General features: G+C 54.1%; 1 protein-coding gene across 2 annotated transcripts in view; it reads left to right on the top strand.

Annotated features, from left to right (window-relative positions):
- The window catches only part of RXRA (retinoid X receptor alpha), a 114,956-nt gene that overhangs the window by 64,879 nt on the left and 25,689 nt on the right, over positions 1 to 24,388 (top strand). For both annotated transcript variants that reach the window (XM_054084053.1, XM_054084054.1), the window contains exons 2-4: positions 10,693 to 10,958; positions 15,851 to 16,004; positions 16,929 to 17,108. In XM_054084053.1, coding sequence (XP_053940028.1) covers positions 10,693 to 10,958; positions 15,851 to 16,004; positions 16,929 to 17,108 — 600 coding nt within the window. The remainder of the gene's footprint in view (positions 1 to 10,692; positions 10,959 to 15,850; positions 16,005 to 16,928; positions 17,109 to 24,388) is intronic.

The following is a 24,388-nucleotide window of genomic DNA, read 5'->3' as shown; positions in this document are numbered from 1 at the left end:
GGATTAATGCACGCGCACAGCACCGTAATATAATCCGTCTGGCCGGTGGTTTATAGGCTGTTGTTCCTGGAAGCCGGACGCAGAAGGGGCTCTACAATACATAGCCGTATCCTCCCCCTCTCACCTCCCGCTGGTGTGTCAGACCCCAAGGATGGAGCTCGTCCCATCAGACAGATCCTGCACATGTACTGTAGGACCTTTTGAAATGATGTGGGCTGGCGGCTGGTCTCAAAGCTGACTGCAAACGGGAGCAAAAGAGCAACTGAGAAGTGAGAAGGTGCTGTCACTCCTGCCAGCGCCTGTGGTCAATCCCGGTAATTAGCAGAATCAGGGTAGATGGAGCGCTTCCCCAGCATCCTGAGGCTCTGTACTTCTAGGATCCGGTTTAGCCCACAGAGATGAGTGCTGGTGGCAGGGAGAGCTGTAGGCTGCTCCTGGTCTTTAGGATTTGCCTTGTTCCCGGTCTCCTGGAGGAAGATCAGAGAGAGCTGCTGGGTCCCCTCCCCAGCTGCGGGCAGGGCAGCGTTACTGCATGTCTGAAGGGTTAATGCTGTGGGATGCAGTGGGGATATTTATTACTGAATCTCTTAGGCTGTGAGCCCCACTGTGGGCTGCGACCCATGCAAAGGTATGTCTTGCAAGGAGCAGAGCTTCTTCTCTGACAGTGTGGGTTGCCAGTGCCATTGCAGAGCTGGAGCCAGCGTCTCGGGTCAAGCTGAGCTCTCAGCCCCACTTCATTGCACTCTTTTGGCTGCTGCTTTCCCTGCTTGCTTTAAAGAGGAATATGTTAGGATCAGGTAGTAGATTCCTCCAGGAGGAAGAAGAGCCTGCTTGGCTCCAGGTCTGAGACCCATCTCCTCTCCATGTCCATCCTCCCAACCTGGAGCTTGGCACAGGGATGGGACCTGGGTGCTGGGAGGCAGCAGGTGGGATGGAATGGGGTGGTGGGGCAGCGTGTGATCCAGGTTTGCCGGTGGGCCTGGCACGTGCCACGTTTGTGGCTCATTACCAAGAGGTCCTGGGGGAGCTTCGACATGAGACGAAACTTCTCCTCTTTCTGCCAGAGCGAGCCTAATGCTTTCAAGCTCCTCTTGCGTCTCGCTGGATCCTGCATGGTTTTTCATAGCTCAGAGCGTAGCACCCCCTCAAGGGCAATTAGATCACTTCCAATTTGCCCGTAAGCCCATAAAACTGCAATTGAATGTAATTAAAAGGCCATAATGAGCTTCAGCAACCTGCGGGACCACTGTGCCTTTGCTCTCATCGTGCTCCTTTCGGAGCACAGGATGAAGTCAGGGAGGCTGCAAAGGTCAGTGTTTGCCAGGGAGGATGAGGAGCTCTGAGCAGAGATTCCTGCTTCCGTGGCTGGAGCAGGCAGATGTGGGGAAGCGCCCAGGTGCCGCTGCTGTCCTGTGCCAGTGCTGGTGATGCCCATCTGGGACAGCTGAAGGGATCCCCTGGTGCAGCCCTCTCTCCGTCTCTGCAGAACAGAGGGAGCATCCTCCCCTCTGTTGGCATCTTTTGCTGTTATTTTGGCTTCACCGATGCTCTTTGGAAGCTGTAAGTGGCCAGCAGGTACACGTCCCCTCTCGGCATGGCCTGGTTTGCTGCTGGCTCTGTTTTGAGGAAGGTTGGTGGCAGGAGACGATGACAGAGATGGAGGCTCAGCCCTGATGCTTTGATGGTGAGGTCTGGTTCCCCCAATCCTCCCTTTTGGGTGTACATGGGAGCATCCCAGAAGATGGAGAGATGCAACCTCAAGCAGGCTTTGCCTGGGGGATCCTCATGTTGTTATGCTTGGGGCAGAGAGCTGGGCTGGGAGCAGCTGCCCCATCCCACTGGCGTGAGCCAGGCAGTGCTGGAAGTGCAGGGCTTGGAGGGGACACAGAGCCCCCGCTTTGGGCTGCTTCTGACTGCAACAGCACGAGCTCAAAAGAGCCGCCAGTGAAGTCCTCCAGCAGCCGCCTCCGCGGCCCCGCTGCCAGCCCAGGAGCCCTGGCAGCAGCACTACACTGCACCTATTATTGCCCGTCCCTGCAGCGGGTTCCCAGCCAGTAAATTAGGGGCACTCGCTGAGCCGCTGACAGCAGAACAGAGCGCATTGTAAGAGCAAGGACAGCGCTGGCCCTTGGGGGATGAAATAGGAGCCTGTAATTTCTCAGGACTGTTGTGACATCTTTGCACAAGCGTGTGATTGAGTCACATTTGCTTTATCAGCACAATCCTTGTTTGCCTGGGTGCACCCTCCCCCTCCACCCACCACCGCCAGGCTCGGGGGGAGCCGAGCTGCCCTGCCCGCTGCCCTCCCCACGGAATCGCCTTTGCATTTGCCTTTCCCTTCTCTCCAAGGGGCTCCTCACACTTGCCATATGCCCCGCTGTCCCGCTTGCTCACGCTTCCTGCTTTTGCCTTCTCCACCCACCACCCCGGCTTCTGCCCAGGGGCGCTCAGACGCTGCCCTGTGTGCTTGGGAGACGCGGATGGCAAACCGTGGGTGGGGGGTCCTGCATGGGTGGGGCCATGCTTTGGTGGTTGGGGGTCTGTGTGGGGCAGGAAACCGGGCAGCGCTGGAGGAAGAGGCGTTCACAAGCGTTTCCTCCGGTGACACGGCAGCTCGCGGGGAGAGCGCCTTCTGGAAAATTCCTCTTTTGAGTCCTTCCCCCTCGGAGAGAGGAATAGCACCCCACAGGCTTCTGGCTCTGACAGTGGCTCCAGGAGTGGGCTGTGCTTTACAGGGCTTTCGGGAAGGTGGGATGTGGTTTTGTTAAAGCAAAAACCACCAAATGAGCCCCCATGCTGGAGCTGGGTCAGACCACTCGTGGGGCTGTGCCTCTCCTGCACCCACATGTCCACAGTGGGGCTGCTCTGCTGCTTCCATGCTAGCTCTGAAGCATCAGGAAGAAGCATCTCTTTTTTTGGTGTCCCCTGTGGTGGAGGTTCACCAGACCTCTGGGCATCCAGGGTCTGGTGGGCAATAAGGTGGGTTGGGGGTGAGCATCTCCCAAAGGGGACCCTGTGATGCTTTAAGGCAAAAAATGGGAACATTGGTGAGCCCGTGGTCACCCACGCAGGTTGCCTGGGGAGAGACTCCAAATGCCACCCAGCACTTACCAGCTCGAGTCCATGGCTGTGATCACATGGTTGTCCTTCCCCTTGGCACTAGAGAGTTCCCATGTTATCTGCAAAGCTGCATCCAGGGGACGGAGAAGAAAATAAAATAGGATCGAGAGGGGGGACAGGCGTTGGAGCTGCAGGAACAGAGTGCGTTCTGGCTCTGCTCCATGGAGTAGGGATGCTCCCTGCTCCAAGGAGTGCTGCCGTGAGGTTTGAGGTAGGTACAACTTTGGAGAACCTGCATCTGCGCCATCCGTTGCCTGGCTGTGGGATGCTTTTGCTCTACTTCTTCCCTTTCATCGCTTGTGTGGAGAGCAGAGGTTTTGCTGAGTGGTGGCGATGGGGACTGGCCTGGGAGAAGGAGAGGTTGGTGTGCAGATTGTTGTGGAAAAGCCGCTCCTGGGCACTGTAATGTCACGTCACTGCCCATCAACCCCTTTAAGGTGAAGCTGTGGCAAATGCCTGTCGATCGCCTGCAAGGGACGGGGCCAGCAGCGTGCTCAAGGGTGCCGCCAAATTTCTTCCAGCCAAGGAAACCCCTGGAAGGGGACCCCAACTCTGGGCTTGAAGCCCCCAAACACACCCCTGCTTTTCACTGGCTTTGGTGGCAGCCACATCGAGAGGTCTTGCCAGCGGGTTTCAGCTGGCTCGAGTCGGAGAGGGGAGCTGGGGGTGAGAAACTGTGTGGCTTTGAGGTTTGAGTTTGGTCAAAGTGAACCTGGCAGGAGGAGGAACCCACCTAGAGCAGAGAGGAGCTGAAACTGTTTCTCACTATCCCCGAGTAGCTCCAACCACCACGACGTCGCCCGACACTTCTTGAGTGAAAGTGCTGAGCGTGACTGAAGGAACTCCTGAACCTCAGAGCAGGTTCTTGAAGAGAAACTCTATGTGGTGATTTTTAAATGCCTTCAAAAAGACACATTTCCATGTGGCGTCCCCTGTGCAGAATTTGGGGGGGTCTTAGAGGGGTGTTCTCAGGTTTGTCTTTGTACTCAATCCAGAATGGTAAAAAGGAAAAAACAATTCAAGTTACTTTTTGGTGCTATCAGCTGCTCAGCACTGATGTGTTTGATTGCACCGTGGTCCAGTGCTCCTGTGCCCTTTTGCCTAGAGCTGTGGCAGTAATGTTCAGAGGGATGGATGGAGAACCTAGAGCTGCACCTTCTGACGTCTCGGGGTATCTATTCCCTCTGCCATGCACCTGGTGGCTTAAGGAACTCATTTGCCTTTCCTTGCTGGGTAGAGTGCTATAAATTGCAGTTTAATGTGCTTGGGCCACAAGATGATGCTTGTTTCTTGGATCTATGGGTGGTTTTGTGGGTTACAGCCACGCTGCTCCATGCAGGTCATGTCCCTGCATTTATCCAAGCTGAGCACTGTCAGGTCTGTGAGAGCGGCCAGCATTGGAAAGGGAAGAGGCAGTTCTTGCGCCATCCTCAGCTCCGTTCTCAGCTGCACTGGTGTAAATTGAGAGCACACTTACTCAAGATTGTAGGCCAGGGGCTGTTTAAATTCGTCGGCTGTAAACATAACTCTCTGTTCACTCGGGTTTTTGATCAGGGACAAAAGTGAGGATGTGACCTCTTGTGGTCACTATATTCCCATGGCAATTTTCACATGAAAACTACAGTCAAACCCTCATGCCCTGCCCAGATTCGCTGCCTGCTCGTTGCTCTCAGCATCCCACGCTGTAGGTAGGTAGGTGCGGGTTGTTTGCTACCTGGGTGCTGGTTTGCTGTGCTGGGGAAGGTGCGAGGAGGGGAGGTGGAAACCTCCATCATTTGAGGTTCCTTGAATTGAAAGCACACAAGGCCATTTCTGTACTACTTTTGAGGAATGAGAGCAAACGGACAGTGGTTCTCACTACCAAGTTTATTTGGGGAAGCTCATCACCCGCAGAGGCACCGGGAGAAGGAACAGTGCTCTCGGTGCTCGCCGCGCTATGTTTACATGCAGATTCACGTGCATTTGGGTGTCAGAATTCTGAACCTGGCCAACTCCAAAAGGACATTGAGAGCGGAGGAGGAGGACATTTCCGAAAGCCTGATCTCAGCTGCTGGTCCCGATCCCCTCCCAACACGGCCCCACAGTGCTGCAAAGCCCTGACACAGAGGGCTGACTTAAGGAAGGGAGTGGCAACTCAAATTTAGAATTTCCTGCTGTTTAATACCCAGAATTGATCTGCTGTCTGATTAAGGAGGAAGAGGTGCTGAGAAAAAGAAATAAGAAAAAAAAAAAAGCGGAAGCGGGGGCGTGCAGGCGCCTTTCCAAATCTCAGCTGGCGTCAGGGCTGGGATGCTTGCACCGTGACGGCTCCCCGGAGCCGTGGGGTGCCCGCGGATCTCTCTTGTCCTGCTTGGACGGGCTGTTTGCTTGTGCCTTTGGTCTGCAAGCCTCCTCGGCTGCAGAAAAGCACAGCTCTGGGAATCTGTTTGTGCCTTGAGATATGTTTTTTTAACTTCCTCTCTCTCAGAAGCAGACGGCCGAGCCACCAAGCTGCTGAGCAAACTCCCTGGATACGTGAGAAAAGGTTTTCCAGCAGAGCTGGGTCACTGTAGTTTTACTGGCAAAGCCTCTTAAGCATAAATGAAGATTATAGCGGCGCAAGCTTATGCTGGTACAATTTATTCTGGTACAATTGAGCTATCCTGGGAAAAAGCCCCTCTGTGCTGTTATAATTGTTTCTGCTCTGAGACATTTTGCGGTCCAGAACTGTTAAAATCACAGCCCTTCTTGATATTGCTGTGTCAGCAAGAGCCGTTGTTAGCTGTCGGGCTGCTGCAGCAGCAACGCTTGAGGAGTCCCGTGCGCTGGATGATAAAATGCAACAGGAAAGTTGATCGGATGCTTTGAGCAACCGCAGCTCCTTGGGGGCCTGAGCTGCCTGTCTGGGCCTCATCCAGACAGGGATGTTTGCTGGTCCAAACTGGAGGTTTCTGCTGTTGTCCCCAAGAATGCCAAGGGGGTGGAAAACAGCAGTGAAGCGGCTCAGCGACGTTGGTACTGGTCTGCAGTGGTCTGAGTGTTGGATGCAGCTCAGTGAGAACGGGGACAAACGGTTGATGAAGATGTTTCCTTCTCTTATTGGAGATTAATAGTAGTAAAAGAATGCTGTCAGCCACGGAGGCAGGAGGGGACAAAAAAAACCATGGGGAAGGTTGATTCAGCAGTTGAGATGCTAGCCTGGGTCTTGCTTTAGCCAGGATCTATTCCCAGCTTTGGCTCCAATTCCCTGCGTGACCTTGACGAAGGTCGCATAAGCCTGTGCCCTACGTGTGCTGCTTGTGCCTGCTGGCAGGGCTGCTGCCTTGTTGGGGGCGTTGCTCTCCCCGTACCTCAGTTTCCCCACCTGTGAAACAAGGATAGTGGCGTCCAAAAGAGATCTTGCAGAGACAGGTACCTGCTGAGGGAAAGGGCAGCGATGAGCACCGTGCCAGAAAAACAAGACTCGGGCTCCTTATCTTGAGAGCAGATCAAAACCCGCTGGCTCTGGTCTCAGTGCGATGGTTGAAGCTGAAACACGTTCCTCCTTCACGAAGGAGAGCTGAAAGCACGCACATGGCTCCGTATAGGCGCATAACTCAATCACTCGAGGTGGATCATGTGGCTCTGCCCTAAATATCATATTCTTTGGGAAAAATTCCCATCCAAATGTTGTGGCCCACGGGTTCATAGTTTAGAGAAAGAAAAAGAGCTTCATTAGCAAATTCTTCAGCTGCTGAAGAGCTCTCGTTTCCGATCTCCCAACTGCCATGGGGCATCTCGTAAGATATATAGAGGCTGTTGTGTTTAAACAAAGGACGCACAGAGAAAATAGCTGCAATTTATGGGTGTGGCAAGAGGGGAAATGCTTTGAAAACAACTTTTTATAATTTTTTTTTAATTTAGAAACAGGCAGAGAGATTATTTTGGTCAAGAGATGGTCACACACAACGGCTTGAAATGGCAAAACTACGCAAGAAGAATGAATAGTCATAGTCTCACACTGCTTGAACTGAAAACGCATTTGGGGAAGTACCACCCCCGTTTGCTGCAGTCCAAGTGGTATCCATCAGTTTGGGGATTGTTTGCTTAAATTTGTTTCTGTTAAGGATATTTTGTCAATCGAGGCTTTTTTTCCTTTGTAAATTGATTTTTTCCTAGTGCTACTTCAGCATTTAAAGGCGCATAGGATGCTTTTAAGTGAGGACAGCAGACTTCCCACGTCCAGCTCCGTATCCCCGTCTCTTCCACTCGGGTCCTTATTTTCTCCAAAAGCATCTTCCTGCTGGAAGCGTTCCCCCTCAAGCTGGGGGCTGGCAGCATCTGTGCTGAGGTGCCTCAAATAGACTCTTGTTTTTGCTAAGGAAAGGGAAAAACAAGCCTTTTTCCATATTTACCGGTTGGTTGGAGGTAAACGTTTCCCATTGCTGTCACTCTTATGGTGGGGTTTTGGGCTGTGAAGGAGGAAGCGTTTGAAGGAGGAGTGAAAACATCCCAGTATCCAAGGGGTTGCTTTGAACTGGGCTTTGAGTCATGATGCTCTGAAGGAGTTCAGGTCTGGTTCAGCTTTGAGAGTGTCTGGCCAAGGGTTTTGGGTGAAAACACACCTAGATGTGTCCGTGCCTGCACACACTTCTCCTTGACAGGCCTGTTCCATGCAAGGTTTGTCCTCCACTCACCTCCTTTTCGTTTTTGTTGTTGTTGCCTGAACTCTTTTCTCCAGGCCAGCCCTACCACACACGCCCGGTTCCTCGCTGGGTGCTGGGGATCGCGTCTGCTGGGAAAGCAAAGTGTCTGGGCAGGATGGGTGAGGGGGATGGTCTCGGAGGCGTGGGATGCTTGGGTATGGGGAGCTCCCGTGGTACCCATGGGATGGGTGTTTTGGGAGAAGTGTTGGCCCTGCACGTGCTTTGCTTTCTGATGTGCTTGAGTAGGCACGGGCCGGTCGCCAGTAACCTGCCTGTGACCTCTCCTGCCTTAAATATTCAGGATCTTTTAAAAGGAACAACTGTGCTTCGCTGCCTTCCCTTTGCCGGCAGGTCAAGTGCCTGTTTCCCCTGGCCAGGAGATCCAGTGCATCCTTGGAAGGTCTCCATTCATCACCTTGGCTAACGGGTGTTTCTGGGGTCCTTCAGAGGAGGGTGGGCTGGGACCCCGTACCCAAACACACAGCAGTGCAGGATAAGCTCCTGCCTTTCCCCTGGACCCAGGAAGGTGTCGGGAGCACAGCTCACATCCCAGCTTCTCCTCCTCCTCCCGGCCATTTAAAGACACAAAAAACCCAGCGAGCCGGGAAGCGTGATCCTGCTGTGCTAAAACCCAAGAGCAGACCCCGAAACCTCGAGGAATTTCCTGGGGTTCCTGTTGTGCTGCCCGCGCGTCACTCAGCCACGGGTGACGCGATGGCTGGCGGTTGTTTTATATCAACATCCTGCGAGAGCCGATGCGAGGCCAGGCCCCCAGGGACAGGGATGCTCGCCTCCGCCGCGGCCACAGACGCCTGCCAGGGCTGCCGGTGCCAGCGCGTGGGCTTCTTTGGGCATGGGTGGTGGCACCTGGCTGAGGCACAGGGCTGGGCGCGTGTCCCCTCTGTGTCACAGACGGGACAGGCACTCTTCCAAAGGGAGCTGGCAGCATCCCGGCTCTGGACCCTAAGCCCCCATTTTTATATCAAAGCCCCCTCCTCTCCTCCACCTCCAGCCCCAGGGATCCCGCTTCTGGCTCTTGTCTGGGAGTTAAAGGAATTATCTGTGCAGGAAGCGAGCCTGTTCCGTGGTGTGTGGGATCCAGTTATGCCCCCAGCAGGGAAGGTGTGTTGGAGGCGTGTTGGGGGACTGGGTGCGGCGATGGGATATTGGGTGCAGCGATGGGATGCTGGGTGCGGCGATGGGATGCTGGGTGCGGCGATGGGATGCTGGGTGCAGCGATGGGATACTGGGTGCGGCGATGGGATACTGGGTGCGGCGATGGGATACTGGGTGCAGCAATGGGATGCTGGGTGCGGCGATGGGTTACTGGGTGCAGTGATGGGATGCTGGGTGCGGTGATGGGGTGCTGGGTGCAACGATGGGATACTGGGTGCAATGATGGGATACTGGCTGCAGTGATGGGACACTGGGTGTGGCGATGGGATGCTGGGTGCAGTGATGGGATGCTGGGTGCAGTGATGGGACAGTGGGTGCAGTGATGGGACACTGGATGCAGTGATGGGACGTTGGGTGCAGCAGTGGGACACTGGGTGCCGTGATGGGACACTGGGTGCAGCAGTGGGACACTGGATGCAGTGATGGGATGCTGGGTGCAGTGATGGGACTCTGGGGGCAGTTGTGGGATGCTGGTTACACAACTTTGTGAGAGGAACGTTGCTGCCTTGCTGCGTCTTCTCTTCCTTGTGCTGGAGTTTCCCCACCAGGACTGGTGATCTCTGGGGAAGATTGCTTGCTATGGGTTCAAGAAGTGTGTTTCCCGCTGTATAATGTTCATATGCTAATTGATCCAGAATCCTAGGGAGGCAGCTGACCCCGCACGGGTGACCAAAGTGACATTTCCCAGAATTTAGTTAACTTTGGGGCCTGTGGCCAAACCCAGTGGCTTCCAGACCCACCCCTCCATGAAGAGCCCCTGGCCAAGCGACCGTGCTGGTGCCTTCCCCTCTCTGTGTTTGCTGTGTGTGAACCGAGGGGGGTCTCTGTGGGTGTCGGGGTGAGCAGTGGTGATGCTGTAGCTGCCCCTCTGCTCCCATTGCCTTCGGGCAGCTCCTTCTTGCACTCTGCCTGGGGGGCCATGGGCCAACCCCTTCCTTGCTTGGGATTGTTTTGCAAGCAGCATGACAGGATGAGGAGGAAATGTGCCAGGAATGGCTCCATGTCTCCTCTTGGGAGAATTGGAGTCTATTTTTAACCCTCCCTTCCCGCCCCCCCCATCTCCTCCCGCCCCCCTGGGGCAGCGGAGCCGATGGGGCGCAGGCAGACGCAGCTCATCCGCTGCTGCCTGCAGAAAGCTGCCCCCTGCTACCCGCTCAGCAGGCAGGCGTGTTCCCTCTTTGCTGACACACTCGGGCTTCTCCGCTGCATGCTCGTGCCCTGAGTGGCTGCACAAACCACACATGCAATGCTCAACCACGCTCTTGCCGTCAAACTGCCCTCCTCGCCACCGCAGCCTGCAGCCCTGCGGGTGCTGCTCCTCCACACTGCCCACACATGGCCTGGCCCTGCGATGCTGGATAAATCTGAATTATCCTGTAGCACAGAGAGCATCTTTCTGCTCCTGTAGGGGGGTTCCTACCACTGCATCAGCTGGAGCAGCAATGCTGCCTCCGTGGCTAAGAGAAGAGCATCCGAGCGGAATGGAGGAGGGCAGTGAGAACTGGCTCTTGAAAGGGAAATGCTCTCCGTGCCTGTCTTTATGCCCCCATAGGTGCTCCAGCAGAAGATGGTTTTGAAAGATAGAGGATGAGAATTTTGGGGACAGGTTGCAAAGCAGCCTGCCAGCATGGTGAGGAGTGGGGAGCTGCTGTTCAGGGCTTGCTACGGCGATGTGTCAGAGCCTGTCCTAGACTGGAGACTCAACTTTGTTTCTCTCTTTCCTCTCTTACAGATTTCTCCAGCCAAGTTAATTCCACGTCCCTGAACTCTCCCACGAGCCGGGGGCCCATGGCCACCCCATCGCTCCACCCGTCCATCGGGCCTGGCATCAGCTCCTCGCTGGGCTCTCCAGGCCAGCTCCACTCGCCCATCAGCACCCTGAGCTCGCCCATCAATGGCATGGGACCGCCGTTCTCTGTCATCAGCTCCCCCATGGGCCCGCACTCGATGTCTGTCCCCTCCACCCCTAGCCTGGGATTTGGCACCAGCAGCCCGCAGGTAAGGGGAAGGTGATGGGGATGTCACTGCTGACTGTTTAGCTGGGGAGAAGCCACCTCCACGGCGTTCCCAATCCAGACCTGTCTCTGGTCTCCCTGCTGCAAGCCCTGACTCGCAGGAGCCTGTGCTGACCAGGCAATCACAGGGAGAGAAACTCCACTGCGGGCAGCACAAGGGTGGCAAAAAGCAGAAGCCCAAGGGGAAGATGAAGTTGGAGGCGCCTTGCTCCTCTGGCCAGAGCAGGGTAGCTGCAGATGTCTTTGGGGTTGGGTGAGCGATGAGAGAGCAGCACAGCTGCAGTGTGGCCATCCATCATCTCCCATTGCTTGTCCCCTCCAGTCCTATTTTGTCCGTCCCCTGGCTAGGGGGGGAAAGAAGAGCAGTGACTACCCTGGTGTAGCTCAGACGGGACCTGGAGCCTCCCTGAGACTATCTGCACCCTGTTCTTCTCACTCAAGCAATGTCCCCTCCCCAGCAACTACCACATGCCGTCCAGAGCCAGCCCACAGCCCCCGTGGCATGCGCAGAGGACTCTCCTGGCTGCTGCCCCTCACTGGCAGGGCTGCTTTCTCCTCGCAGGGGAAGGACTGGCGTTCGCTGGCTGAAGATTATGTAAAAAACCTCCAACTCTGGAGAGATAAGCTCTCTTTAAAAATAGCAGGCTCGGGCGCGCTGGCCAGCCCCTGCCACCTGTTGCTGGCTGCTCGCATGGTATATGTTTAGTAAAAGGGCAGATTAAGGAATTGACTACCACCTGCCACTCGCTGCGGGTTTATTTATTCCAGGCCTTCTCTGGGACTCAAGCACCTGCCGGCACCTTTATTTTTAAATATTGGTTTGATTTATTTCCAGAGATAACAGGTCTTTCTACCCGGAGCTGGGCTGAGTCCCGTCTCCAGGGATCCCCAAGCGGCTTCCCCGGGATCCAGCATCCCCGTGATGGCTGGAGAGGTGGCAGCTTTATTTGCCTTTTGATAGGTGTTTCCCCTGCAAGGATCTGACCCGTGGACCCCAAGATGCGTGGGGAACCTGCACCCTTCAGCCTGATGCGACTGGGTCTGGCCAAATCGTGCTCCCCTGTGTGGGAGATGAGTGGGGTACACAAAGCACCTCCCGTCCCGTGGCCAAGGGAAGGGGAACTGAAACGATGTCTGGGAAGACACGTCCAGAGCAAGCTTAGCAGTGAGAGCAGTGAAGCGGTGAGGAAGGAGTGGGAAGGGGGGATGTGAAGCAATGCAGGGGTGAGCCACAAGCGGGGGAGGAAATGGGGAAGGGGCAATGCACCCCCAGCTTCAATTATAAGGCGCGTTTTGCTTTAGGGACCAACAAGCCAGGGGAACTGAAATAAAATACAGCCACGGGGCAGAAAAGGGAATTGAGAACGTGGTCAGATGGTGCTGGGGAATGAGCTAGAAGCGCGGTGGCTCCAGCCCTCTCGGTGCGGTGCAAGTGCCCATCCTTCGCTCAGGGACTTGTCTTAAGTGGTTTTCCTCGAGGTGACAGTTAGGAGGTCTTCAGCCTAATGGCTCCTGCCATCTGTTCCCTGTCTGGGCACGTTAGGTCCCTGTTCTCATCCCGGCAGTGGGTGGAAGCGCCTACCTGGGCCTGTGGAGGAGCACGGGAGGAGGAGGATGCAGGCAGGCAGTGGGGTGATGCTCAGAGGGGAGCACAGCCCCCCGCACTGCTGCACTGGTCGGCAAAGCACCAGGGGTAATGAGGCGTGCGGCTCCCGTCGCCAGACAGGGGTGGCACTGATGGAAGGTGGTTTGAATCAGATGGCAGATGCCACTTGCCATCAGGCCATGCCTCGTCGCCTCTGGAAAGCCAGCAGAGCAGAAGGGCGTGAGGTGCGGAAGGTGTGGTGGGTCCTGCGGGGTGGGTCCCATCCATCCCAGCTCCTGCTGGCGCTGGGGTAGGAAGGAATCAGGAGACTTTTGAAAGCTGGGGTGCTTTCCCTCTCCTGTTTGGTCTGGTGGAGGCGAGGAGCCAGCATCCCTTGGTGCCAGTGCCAGAGAATGCTCAGAGCACTCCTGGTGTCCTCCCTCCCAGCACTATGCGCTTTCCACGATCATATACGGCTTCCAAACACAGCCCCAAAGTCAGGGCATGAGGCAGAGTGTCCTGCTGTGAGGTCCCAGCACCCACGGAGCACTCTGGGCTCTCCTGGGGAGAGGATGCTTGCCCTGAGCTGAGCAGGGTTTGAGGTATGTGGGGCTGGAGCTGACTGAAAGCAGGGGTGGCTTACAGTGATGGTCAAGGTCCCTGCTGAACTGGGACGCTGAATCCATCAGCTCTGCTGCTTACTGGGATTTAAGACATATTTAAACTGTCTTACCTAAAGATTCTGGAAAACAAGTAAAAATAATAATAATAAAAAAAAAGCAAGATTTTCAGTAAGAGCTAAAAGGGAGGGACTTTACATGCGATTTGTTGGGCTGTGCTGGCACAGCCGCCCCAGGCATTGCTGGCAGCAGCTTGGGCTGCCCGAGGGTGAGTGGGGAGAGATCAGAGGAGGGATTAGACTTTTCCAGAGTCACTCTGTGCCTTTGCACAATGCTCTTTGTAAGGAGACCAGAGAAGGTTTGGTTTGTTGGGGGTGTTTTGGAGGATGGAAAGAGTAATAAAGCTCTGCTTGCCAGAAGGGACATGGTTCGGTCCCCAGTGCAATGATCTGAACAGGGAAGGGAGAGGAGCCAAGGAGTCCCAGCGTCACTGGGGAAGCAGAGCATCGGTTCCTCCCTTGTCTCTGCTGAGCCAGAGTTGTCCTGCCTGGAGCAGAAGTGCTGTGCCAAGGCGGGGGGCTCCTGCCTCCCCCTCTGCCTCCTCTGCGCCTGCACGTGCTGCTGGTGTTGCTCGGTGGCTGCCAGCGAGGAGCGGAAGGCACGGGGCAGGCGCCGGGCTGGTGTGGGAACTTTGGGCTGCACGTGGTGCCTCCGCTGAAGTTTCGAGCTGGTGCTGCGAGAGGAACCGATGACTTCCCCTACCCCAGGCTGGGGCTGACTCAGCTCTGACCAGGGCGTCCTGCTGATATGGGACCCCTCACCCTCCTGGGCTGGCACAGGCGCAGGGCTTACCCTGTCTTCCTCTGCCCGTCGTCACCCAGGGGGCTGCTTAGGTGGACTCTGTGGGCTGCTGGAGCTGGGGGAACTGGTGGCGAAAGGCCAGCTGTTGGCCTCTGCCCTCGCTTCCATGTGATAACAGGTTGTGATGTGGCACCACACGAGCCACAGCCACCATCTGCACCTGGGAAACAGCTCTGTTTTCCAAAAAGCTGCTGGAGCCAGTGACCACGAAGCCGTTGGAGCAGCCCTGGGAGCACAGACAGAGTCTCCGTGCGTGGGGACCCACAGATCCCAAAGAGAGATGCTCCTGTCTGGGCACCCACTCATCCCTGCCTTCTCTGCCCTATCACAGCGTAACTGAGCAGCAGCCAAAGCCCAGGCGTGTTTCCCTCAGCAGCACCAGCTCCCGTCTGCCTTTGATTCATCAGCTGGCACGGGCAGGGCGGGAGAGGGAGGCAGATCCATGACATTTCTCCAGGGTGGGTTTACTTTGCTCTGTTCTGCGGTTATTAGTCATCTGCCTGCCAAATATTCCCCACCAGCCTGGAGACTGTAAAGCTGGAGGAACGGCTGCGCTCCTCTAATTGACAGATCACAAGCCCTGGGACTTCCCTGAATTAATTTGTGAGGAGTGCAATTGCTGAGTGTCTATATTAGTAAGAGAAACACAACAAACCGAAGCACAAATCCTGCATATCCAACCTGGATTTAGAAGTTGGCAGGGACGGAGGTTCTGTGACAGTCCCTGGCAGGCGGGTCCCCAGGAGGACAGCCGCAGCGCTCCTGGCTGGTGCTGCATCCCGAGCTGACCCAGCCTGGCCCCCCTGCCCACCTCCAGACCTCCTTGAACCCACCCTGGGCTGCTGTCAGCTTGTCTCCCTTATCAAGATGTGGCAATCCTACCTCTCCATGTCTTGGTTTCTCTCTGTACACGGGGTATAACAGCCCTGCCCTGCTGCACAGGGCGATGTGGGAATCATCCCAAGAATCCTTCAGTCAGTACCAACACAACAGAACCATGTCAGCATCCAGCTTCCACCCTGTTCTCTGCTTTCTTTGCCAACTATTAGGGACTAAGCTCACTGAGGTGGGAAGGAGAAGCATGTGGAGAGGCTGTTGGAAGGCTGGAAGTTGCAGGGAAGTGTCCCACCCAAGCCAGCTCTGGAAAGCCAGGCCCCATTACATCTGGGATGTATTTATTTGCTGTGGAGTGATAATGCTAAAAGGATATCTAGAAATAGCAGAGCTAAAGCTCGAGTATCCTGGTCTTCTTCATCTGTGCAAGCGTTCATACCCAGCCAGCAGCTCTGCCACAAACCATCGCTGCAGGTCATCTTTCCTGCGGCGACATGAAGCCAGAGCGGCTTGTGAGTCCCTGGCTATGGGGGCTGTGCCTCGGGCAGAGGTCTGGTGGTGCAGGAAGAACTTGCTTTTCCCTTGACTCCTGCAGAGCGTCCTTTGTGGGGTGGGCAGTAGCAGCCCTGCGTGGCTTCTGGTGGTGCGTGGGGGACCAGCTGTGTCCCTGCTCCTTCTGGTGCCAGCAGTGAGACCTGGTGGCATCCTGCACCCAGCTCAGAGCCACCCCAGCTGTTATGCCAGGCCACCAGGTGAGCACTTGTGCCTTTGGTCTCTGGATTCCTGTGCCCAAATCCTCCTCTTGGTTCAGTTTTCTGGGTAGGTGGGTACTTCAAGCGCCACTTGTCCCCACTGGAAGCTTGTCCCCTGCCTGGCCCTCCTGCCCCATGCCCAAGGACAGGGGCAAGCCCCGCTGTAGAGCTGGCTCAGCCCCACAGCCCGTGTCCCCGCTGAGCACTGTGCTTGTCTCAACAGCTCAACTCACCCATGAACCACCCCGTCAGCAGCTCAGAAGACATTAAGCCACCGCTGGGGCTCAATGGAGTCCTCAAAGTGCCAGCACATCCCTCAGGAACGATGGCCTCCTTCACCAAGCACATATGTGCCATCTGCGGGGACAGATCTTCAGGTAAGGTTGTTGTCTGCCCCTGGAGGGGCTCACAGCGGCATGTTCAAGCTTCCCTCACTTGTGGGTGACCTGTGAGAGATTGGCAAGGGTTTACTTGGCTCCTGAAGTCCCTGCAGCACAGCGGGCACAGGCGAAGAGTCTCCATCAGGAGAGGAGCCTGTCTGTGCCCTTAGAGGATGGGATGAAAACTCCCTTATTGACCAGCCTCCCCCAGCCCAGCTGGTTTAAGGCAGGCTCTGACCTGAGCCAAGAACCCCCGGGTCTCTACTTAGCTTTGGTGGTATATCCTCAGCCCTCAGCAGCGCAGCCCATCTGAAGACAAGGCACTAGTGAGTGTCCCTCTCTCTACCCATCCTTTGATCCTTAATGGTCTTATCCCATAGCGCCAGCTAAAAGATGTGCTTCACACAGAGTCTCTCCACTTGTGGGAGACAAAGATTTGCTGATTCCCTTTGTTCTTATGATGGTTTAAAAGCTTTTTGCTGCATTAGTGCTCTGGTTGCTTAGTTTGTGAAGTCCTTAGGGGCAGCTTCTGTGCCTGTCGGGCTCCGGGGTTGGAAGAGGAGATACAGAGCTGACTGGGCCGTGTGTGCAGTGTGGGGAGTCCAGGCGGGTCACAACGGCTACAGGCGTTCTGCTGCCGTGCTGCCTCGGTCCTGATGTATGGCTAAGAGATGGCAAGGGCTTTTCCTGGATATAAGGCAGGTTGAAGCCCACAGAGCACATCCTGATTTTATGGAAATCAAGTCCACTGCTCTTTAGCTCCTGCTCACAGCTCCAAGAAACCTCTGTTTCCCTTAGACGTGGCTGGGACAGGCCCTGGGAAGAGCTGGTGGTCTTCGTGGGAGGGGAGAGCAAAGGGGGAGCTGGGGACACCGAGGACACTCACGGGTCCTTTTAACCCGAGTTGCATCCTCCCTGCAGGTAAACATTATGGGGTTTACAGCTGTGAGGGCTGCAAAGGTTTCTTCAAGCGCACGGTGCGGAAAGACCTCACCTACACCTGCCGCGACAACAAGGACTGCTTGATCGACAAGCGCCAGCGCAACCGCTGCCAGTACTGCCGCTATCAGAAGTGTCTTGCGATGGGGATGAAAAGAGAAGGTAAGGCAGGGAGGGCCTGGCCCGAGCACCTGCGGGTGCTGGAGGCACCTTTCCTTTGTTAAGAGGCTCCAGCGAGCTCCTGCCCACTGGTGTTGTGGCAGCGCCGTGTGCACCAGAGCCAGCATGAGCTTTGCCAAGGGCTGCCTGAACTGAGGCACCAACGATGCGGGGGCTTTGATTTGCTTTTGCGCCACAGTTTCATGGCCTCTGAAGCAGCTGTACGTCCTGGATGATGGACACATGCGTATCAGTAAATGAGCCAGAGCCCAGAGGCACCCAGCTCCCTGGGGAGCAGGGTGGAGAATGAAAGCAGAGTGTGTTCTTGAGGTTGTTTGCTGCCCTGGAACTTGCAGTCCTGGTTTTGCACCGACACGTTGGGAGCAGCAATGGCAAATACTCCAAGCTCTTCCCTTTCCCTGCAAAGCCCTGTCAAAAAGAGGTGCGAAAGCTGTTGGGACTGAGTGCATTTCGTGTGACAGATGCTGCCACCTGGCATGGCCCTTGTCCCTCCGTGCAACACAGGATGTCGCATCCTGGAGAGCTGGCACTGAGTAGGGAACATTGGCAAGATAATGATCAAGTTTAATCTGCTGGTTACTAATCCCCCTGCTGCTGGGGAGGTGAGAGGCTCCTGCGCGTGTCCAAGCTGCTGTTTGTAGTGCACAACTCGCCCGGGACAGGCAGGGAAACTCGGTGAAGCAGCCTCTGTCTCATCAGAGTCCTCAATGCCGAGCACCGGCTGCTCTCACTTGGTAGCATTCCCCAGCAGTAGCAATGCTGGATTTTTTTCTCACTGGGAGGAAAAAATGAAATTCAGTCTCGTAAAAAGATATCCTTCTCCTTCCTGGAATTTAAATTTAGGATCTAAAACTCGCTGGCAGTGCCTCGTTAAATGCTCTTTTTAAATGCTGACTGCATCTGTTTTAAACTGCTGGCAGAACAGGCTTTTACCAGACTTGACGTGAAAATGACCCTGTGGTGCTGCTCAGCTCTCTGCTGCCTTCTCCCCTTACACCTTCAGAGCTACGCTTGCCTCCCTGACCGGCTGATAAATCCATCCCTCTGCCAAGTTGTGGCGAGCAGCGCTCCAGCCTGGGTCTCTTTGAAGAGCACTTAGTCTTGTCTGGAGCATTGATTAAATAAGGCAGCAATGGAGCTGCGCCAAGTGCTGAGCAGACCCCGGCGTGCTCAATTTGTTGGGTTACCTAAGGACCTACGGTGTGCAGAGTCTTCAAATGCCAAAGCTATCCCTGCTTGAGGTGTAGGGGGATTGCACGGAAGCAAAGGCACCCAGGGGACCTCCCTGGCCCTGCAGAGCTTAACCCTCCAGGGCCTGGAAATGAAGCTTTCTGGCCCAAGTGAGGATGGGTTGCACAAGAGGCAGTAGCTCTGCCAGGCATGGCTGTAGGCATAAACCTTGTTGGAGAAAGCATGTGATTGGAGGCGTGTAAGAGGTGACAACACATTGCTTTTGATAGAAACACAATGCACAGCTGGAACCTCCAAGGAGTATGACTGTGCAGAGCTTGGGGTGCTCATGGCACCCTCCCCATCCTCACGCAAAGCAATACATCTTTGATAGAGGGTTTTGATGGAGCCATCACCATGGAGCAGCTGCAGGGTCTGCCAGCTCCTTACGTTCTACCCTTTTCTTGCCTTCTGTCTTTCTTGTCCTGTTTGCATTTTTCTGTCTTGGTGGCAAGGAGAAAAACTCTAGTCTTAAATGGAGAGGTGGAGGCATTCAGGAGATGCCGGTGAAGATGAGTGGCGCAGTGCAGGTGTGTGCAAGGGGCTGGCGTTGCCCTGGCTGCTTTGCAGATGGGCAGAGCCATGGAGCAGGAGGAGGAATTAGAGGGAGCAAAGCCTAATCTCCCCAGGACACTTGAATGACTAAAAGAAGCCAAGAATTCTCCTCTGTGTTCAGCAGCAGCACTTGCTTCTCAGGTGGAGAAATGCAGGTGTGGATAGATGCGGAGCATTCCATTACCCTGGCATTGCCTCTGGAGTCTTGTGCTGGCAGCTGGAGATCCGCTTTCATTCCAGGCCCCTAGAACATCTCAGTCAACATCTGTAGGGAAGGGAACATCGGTAATGCTTTAACTCTGTACTCTGCCCTGACATCCTGTAATCGGGTACCTGCCTCACGTCTGTCATTAACGGTGATTGCACAGGCAGCACCACTAAAATTATAGGCCCATTAATTAATTTCTAAATGGCGGTGGAATTCCCTGGGGAGTGTGGACAGTGTGAGGACTCTATTAATTCATCTTGATTAACATTATCACAATGAATACCAAATGAATTCATAACGGTCAGCCAATTATTTAAAACTGTGACAGATGGGATCTTCGTAACTCTGGAAGTGCACTCAGGCGGTGCTGGCTGGTCTTCTGATGCCGGCGTTGCACCAGGACAGCATCGGAGAAGGGCAGAAAGCCGTTGCATTGGCAGTCAACAGATGTTTGGGGTATAATCCTCATGTAGGAAAAGCTGGAATAACTCCCTTGGTCCCCAAATAAAGCTCTCTCGTATTATAAAGCTAAATATTCAGTGTCTTTTGGCAGGTTTGGAGATGTCCTGGTGTTATGCTACATCTGAAAGTGAGGAGTTGGATCTTGCTAAGCTTTGATTTTGAGCAGCTCTTGAGTTGTGTGTGTGATGGCCACTCGATTTGTCATGATAAGATCTCCTTCCCATTGCATCCATCCCAGCTCCCTGCTGCTGCCCATCCACTTTACCAGCCAGGAGCCTTGTCCTTGTCCTTGTCCTTGTCCCAGCCCTGCTGCTTCCACACCACCTCTGCTTTGAGGGAGTTTTGATTGAAATCCTTCATCGCTCATTGCTTTTGCCTAAATACTGACCAAGACCATAACTGGCTTTTATCCTCTAGTGTAAACAGTTGCATCTTTAGGTAGCAGAGCCAGAGTAATGGGCCTCCTTGTTCTGAAAAATGTCTTGCTCTGGAGACCTGATTTATAGTTATATAAAGGAAGAGCAGATTCCTGCTGGGGAAGGGTCTCTCCTGTAGCCCAAAGGTATTTGTACGTCATGGAAGTACACTTAAACCCTCTAAACTAAGTACAATAATTCTAGTGAGAGAATACCTGCTAAAGGCACCCTGTGTGGTGCTGAGCAGTGCTGTGACCTGCAGAGTGATGGTGGGAAAAAGCAGGGTGAGGACCACCTTCATACCCCAAAACCTATGCCAGAAGGGTAAAAGGAAGGGGTGTTCTTACGTAGCTAAGAAGTTGTCTTAAAGGAGTAAAGGCGCCAGGACCTCTTGGGCAGCTGATGGAGCTCTGGAAGGGTTTGATCCTGACAGCTGGGAAACCTCCAGGTAACCGTGCAAGAGCAGACCTGGAGGGATGGACCTGGATCGTGTGCTCCAGGAAGGAGCGTGGTTAAGGCAGTGCAGCCATGGAGGAGGGAGGTTGGGGTGGCTGCAGGGACCTGCTGGAAGGACACGGGTTGCTTCAGGGGTAATGAGGCTTTGCTATTGCAGTTGGGTCCCAAGCGTCTTGGCTTAAAGGGGTGAAAACCTGCAGAAGTGGAAGATTCCTTCTGGTGTGTGCATCGCTTCTCACTGCTCCCTGTTAAAAGCAGTTAAGGATAGATCCTAAGGCAGTGTTCGTGGTGAATGAGCCTTGTGGGCTCTGAGATTTTGCAGCTATAATAAATAAGCAACTGGGCGCATTTTTCCCTTATGAATTACTGCCGGCTGTGTGAGGCTTTGGTTTTTATACTCCATCTCCTGCTAAGTACCGGATAGTCAACAAAATTAAGATTACCATCAGGGATCTTGACTAATGCGAGGATCATTATTGTGGGGGTGGCTGTTTGCATCCAGCAGTATAACTCTCTCTGCTTGATCTGTTGCTCATTAGGGTCTGAAGTGTCTGCGTATCAGCAGCCTTTTACTTTAAAGTGAAAAAGTGGAAACTGCCTTTGAATTAGAGAGGCAGAGGTCTTGTGAAGAGGTGGGAGTGAACACTGAGGGTCTTGGGATAAAGGCGTCTTGCAGGCAATGCCTTTAGCTGGGGTTAACTTCAGAGGTGAAAGGGGTCATCACAGACTACAAACTCCATGCCTTTGCGCTGCAGTGTGTTGCTATCTCATGTAACGAGGTCCCAGCCCCACCATTGCTGGCAACGCCACTGGATCGCACAGTGAGCAGGAAATACCAGCGAAGAGCCCTTTCTCATGCTCCCGCTGGCTGCCCTTGGACGGCTCACAGGGAACAGACGTTGGGAACTGGCGCAGCACAGCCCCGCTCCATCTCCCGCCTCTCCTTCCCCCATGCTGCCTCCGGACATGAGCGGCTCCTTGCATGAGCCAGACTGTCTCTGTTGGACCTTCGGGGCTGCCCAGTTTGTTAACTGGGGGCTGCCACTTGCCGAGCTGAATCCTGCAGCCTGCGCATGCTGTGGGGCAGTAACAGTGGTGTTTGGTTTTGACTGGGTGAAATGGATGTTGATGTGTCTCCAACAGGAAGCTCATAGCCCATCTGGAGACTAGAAAGCTGTCCTTCCCCAGTGACTGTGACGATCTACCTGACCCCCAAGATTGTTCCCAAATCCAGGCTCAAATACCGTAACAGTGATGGCCTGGGTATGGCGTGGCTGTGACTTGCCTCCATCAGCTGCCGTGACATGATCCAGGGTTGTGCTCTGAGGGTCCAGGACATATTCTGTGCCGTTGCATGCCTGATCTCTAAGTCCAGGACTTCATTAAACTTCACACCTTGTGATAATTCTCCCTCTTCTCCCGTGTTTGTGGGTTGGTTTCCCCCCCTCCAGTTTGCGTGACTGCAGAGCTGAGGGATGTAACCTGGCAGGGGTCTGACTTGCAGCATCGCAGGGAGTGATTCTAGTCTGCAGCTCGGAGACCTCCACGTGTCTCTGGGGAGCTGCTCAGATTAATCGCTAAGTCCAGAGAGACTGAAGTTTCCCTGTTTTAACCCAGAGTGACTTGGAGCTCAGCTCCTGCGCTAACACAGGACTGCTGCCCCGGCCATGGCTGTGCATCGCCCCTGCCCCTCGGAGCCACAGCCGTCCCAGCTCCTGAAGCATCTCTCGGCACCAATAGGAGCAAAAGGAATCTGGGAAGAAAGAGCAGGAATTCAGGTCTCCAACACACTATCCAAGTGAATGCAGAAGCAGGCAAGCGGCCATACCCCAGTGAAGGGGCAGAGTTCAAGAGCACGGTTATTTTCAGTGATAATTTTGGAATGGAAAATGTCGTTCAGCTTAATGAGCTTGTTTCTTATCTCCTTTTAAAGTGCTGCTCTTTAAACCATCTGGTTAAATGATGCTGAATTTCATTTTTAAGGATACTCTTCGGTTGAGAAAATGGGTTTGGTTTATGATTTTCTTTCATTGCTTTAGCGATGTTGCTGTCTGCTTATACTTCTCAGTGTCCAGCTTGTGAGAGCGACGTGGCCTAGCTGTTCTTGCTTTTGTTTTCCAGAGCCGTTCCCCATGTGGATTGACTGCATGCAAAGGTTTCAATCCACTTTTTAACACTCCATTGCACTGAAGTTACATTTTTTTAACATCACAGCAGGGTTTTGCCTGTCTTAAAAATGCGGTATTCCATTGAAGCATTGGAGAAAACGCTTGTGTGTCAGCTTTTGAGATTGTTTGCACCTTGGGAGAAAAGGAGGCACGGAAAAGCAAAGCAGAAGAAACACTGTCTGAATTAGTGCCTGAGCTGTATCGTGGCATTTTTTATATAAACAGGCAACTCAGGTATAAGTGCTTCAAAATGCCTATGATACACAGCTGAGATGTAGCTTCATAAAAAAGCAGGAGAGCCTAATAAATTCCACTGCCAGTGAAACGGAAACCCCCAATATCCCGCCAGCACTTCATAAATAAAACAGCCACCCACTTGTCGGCTGGGAGGAGACTGAGCAGGTTTAGGTCTTGGACGCCACCCGAGCCTGTGGGCTCTCCAGGAGGAGGGTGGTTTGCCCTGGTGGTACAGGGGCACATCTCCAAAATGCCTCCAGGTTGGAGTGGCATGGAAAGCATCATCATCCATGTTTGCCCTATGGATCCCTGCCTCTGCTGGGAAATGGCAAAGGAGTGAAGAGGATGGAGGCAGGAGAGGATCAGAGTGTGCTAAAAAGAATGGGAGAGCCAAGGCCAAAAAGCGCATCTTCTGTTCGCCCGCGGCTTTCGCACTGCCCGAGAAATGGGCTGAGCGGTTGTGCCTGACTCCTGTGGTGCTGGGGGACTCGACACGCTGGATCTGTCCCCAGAGAGAACCCCGTTCGGTTCATTTTTGGTGGGAGTAAATTATTCTTCCCCCTCCTCCCCCTTGAAAAGAAACAAACACCAGCCAGTCATCCACACTATTGTTCCTAGAAGGATGGATTTTCATCTCAGAAACAAGCGCTCATCTGTATGAACGCAGGGTAAGTGGTAATTAGGAGCCGCTGTAGCCTCCAGCTCTCTGCGAGCAAACAAACACGCCTGCGATGCTCCTACCAACAGGCTCTCAAAGGCCTCTGCCTGTGTGGAAAACCCTGTCCCCTTTGTGCCTCTTCCTTCCCTCGTTAACATTCCTCTGGCACGAAAGCGTGGTGCCTGCCATGTGCCTGTGGAGGGTGACCATGCCATGGCACAGGGAACCCAGCTGCGAGCATCCGCGTTGCATCTATGACCGGGATTGAAAAGCAAAGCGTGCACTTGATGTCTTTCTTTTTCTTAAGATCTAATTAGTCTGCACATCACAGCATCAGGTTTCTTTCCACAAGTCCAAGGCTTAAAAAGGAAAGAGAACCTTAGCTGGAGGATTGGGAATCAGGAGTATTCACTTTGCAATGTTCATCATGAGGCTTGTGATGAAGCAGCAGATGCTGCAGTGGTTTCTCAGCAGTGTCCTCCCAGTCCTCCGCAGAGCCTCAGTGAGCTGCTTTGTTCTTCTCCAGCAGCTGGCAAGTTCGTAACTCAACTGCAATCACCCACACTTCTTGGTTTGTGCACCTGAGCTATATTGGATCCTTACTTTGTAGTGGACTCAAACCGGGTTATGTACCAAGTAAAGACAGGGCATCCAGTGTGGGTGTGCACACCAGCAGATGATGGATCTGGCATTTTTGCATATCAGCTCCAGAACCGGGTGGCTGAGCCTTATCTGCAGTCCACGGGCTGTGACAATTTGGTACTTAGACAGAGAGAGGTCACTGAGAAGTGGTCTTGACACATGGGGCTCCGTATCTTCCCATACCATGGCCTAGGGATGTACAGATGGGCTGGAGAAGCTCAAGATGAAAA

Source organism: Cuculus canorus, chromosome 19 (genome assembly GCF_017976375.1).
Source record: "Cuculus canorus isolate bCucCan1 chromosome 19, bCucCan1.pri, whole genome shotgun sequence".
NCBI classification, from domain to species: domain Eukaryota; kingdom Metazoa; phylum Chordata; class Aves; order Cuculiformes; family Cuculidae; genus Cuculus; species Cuculus canorus.
The sequence above is the reverse complement of the archived record's forward strand: the minus strand, read 5'-3'. Positions and strand labels throughout refer to the sequence as shown.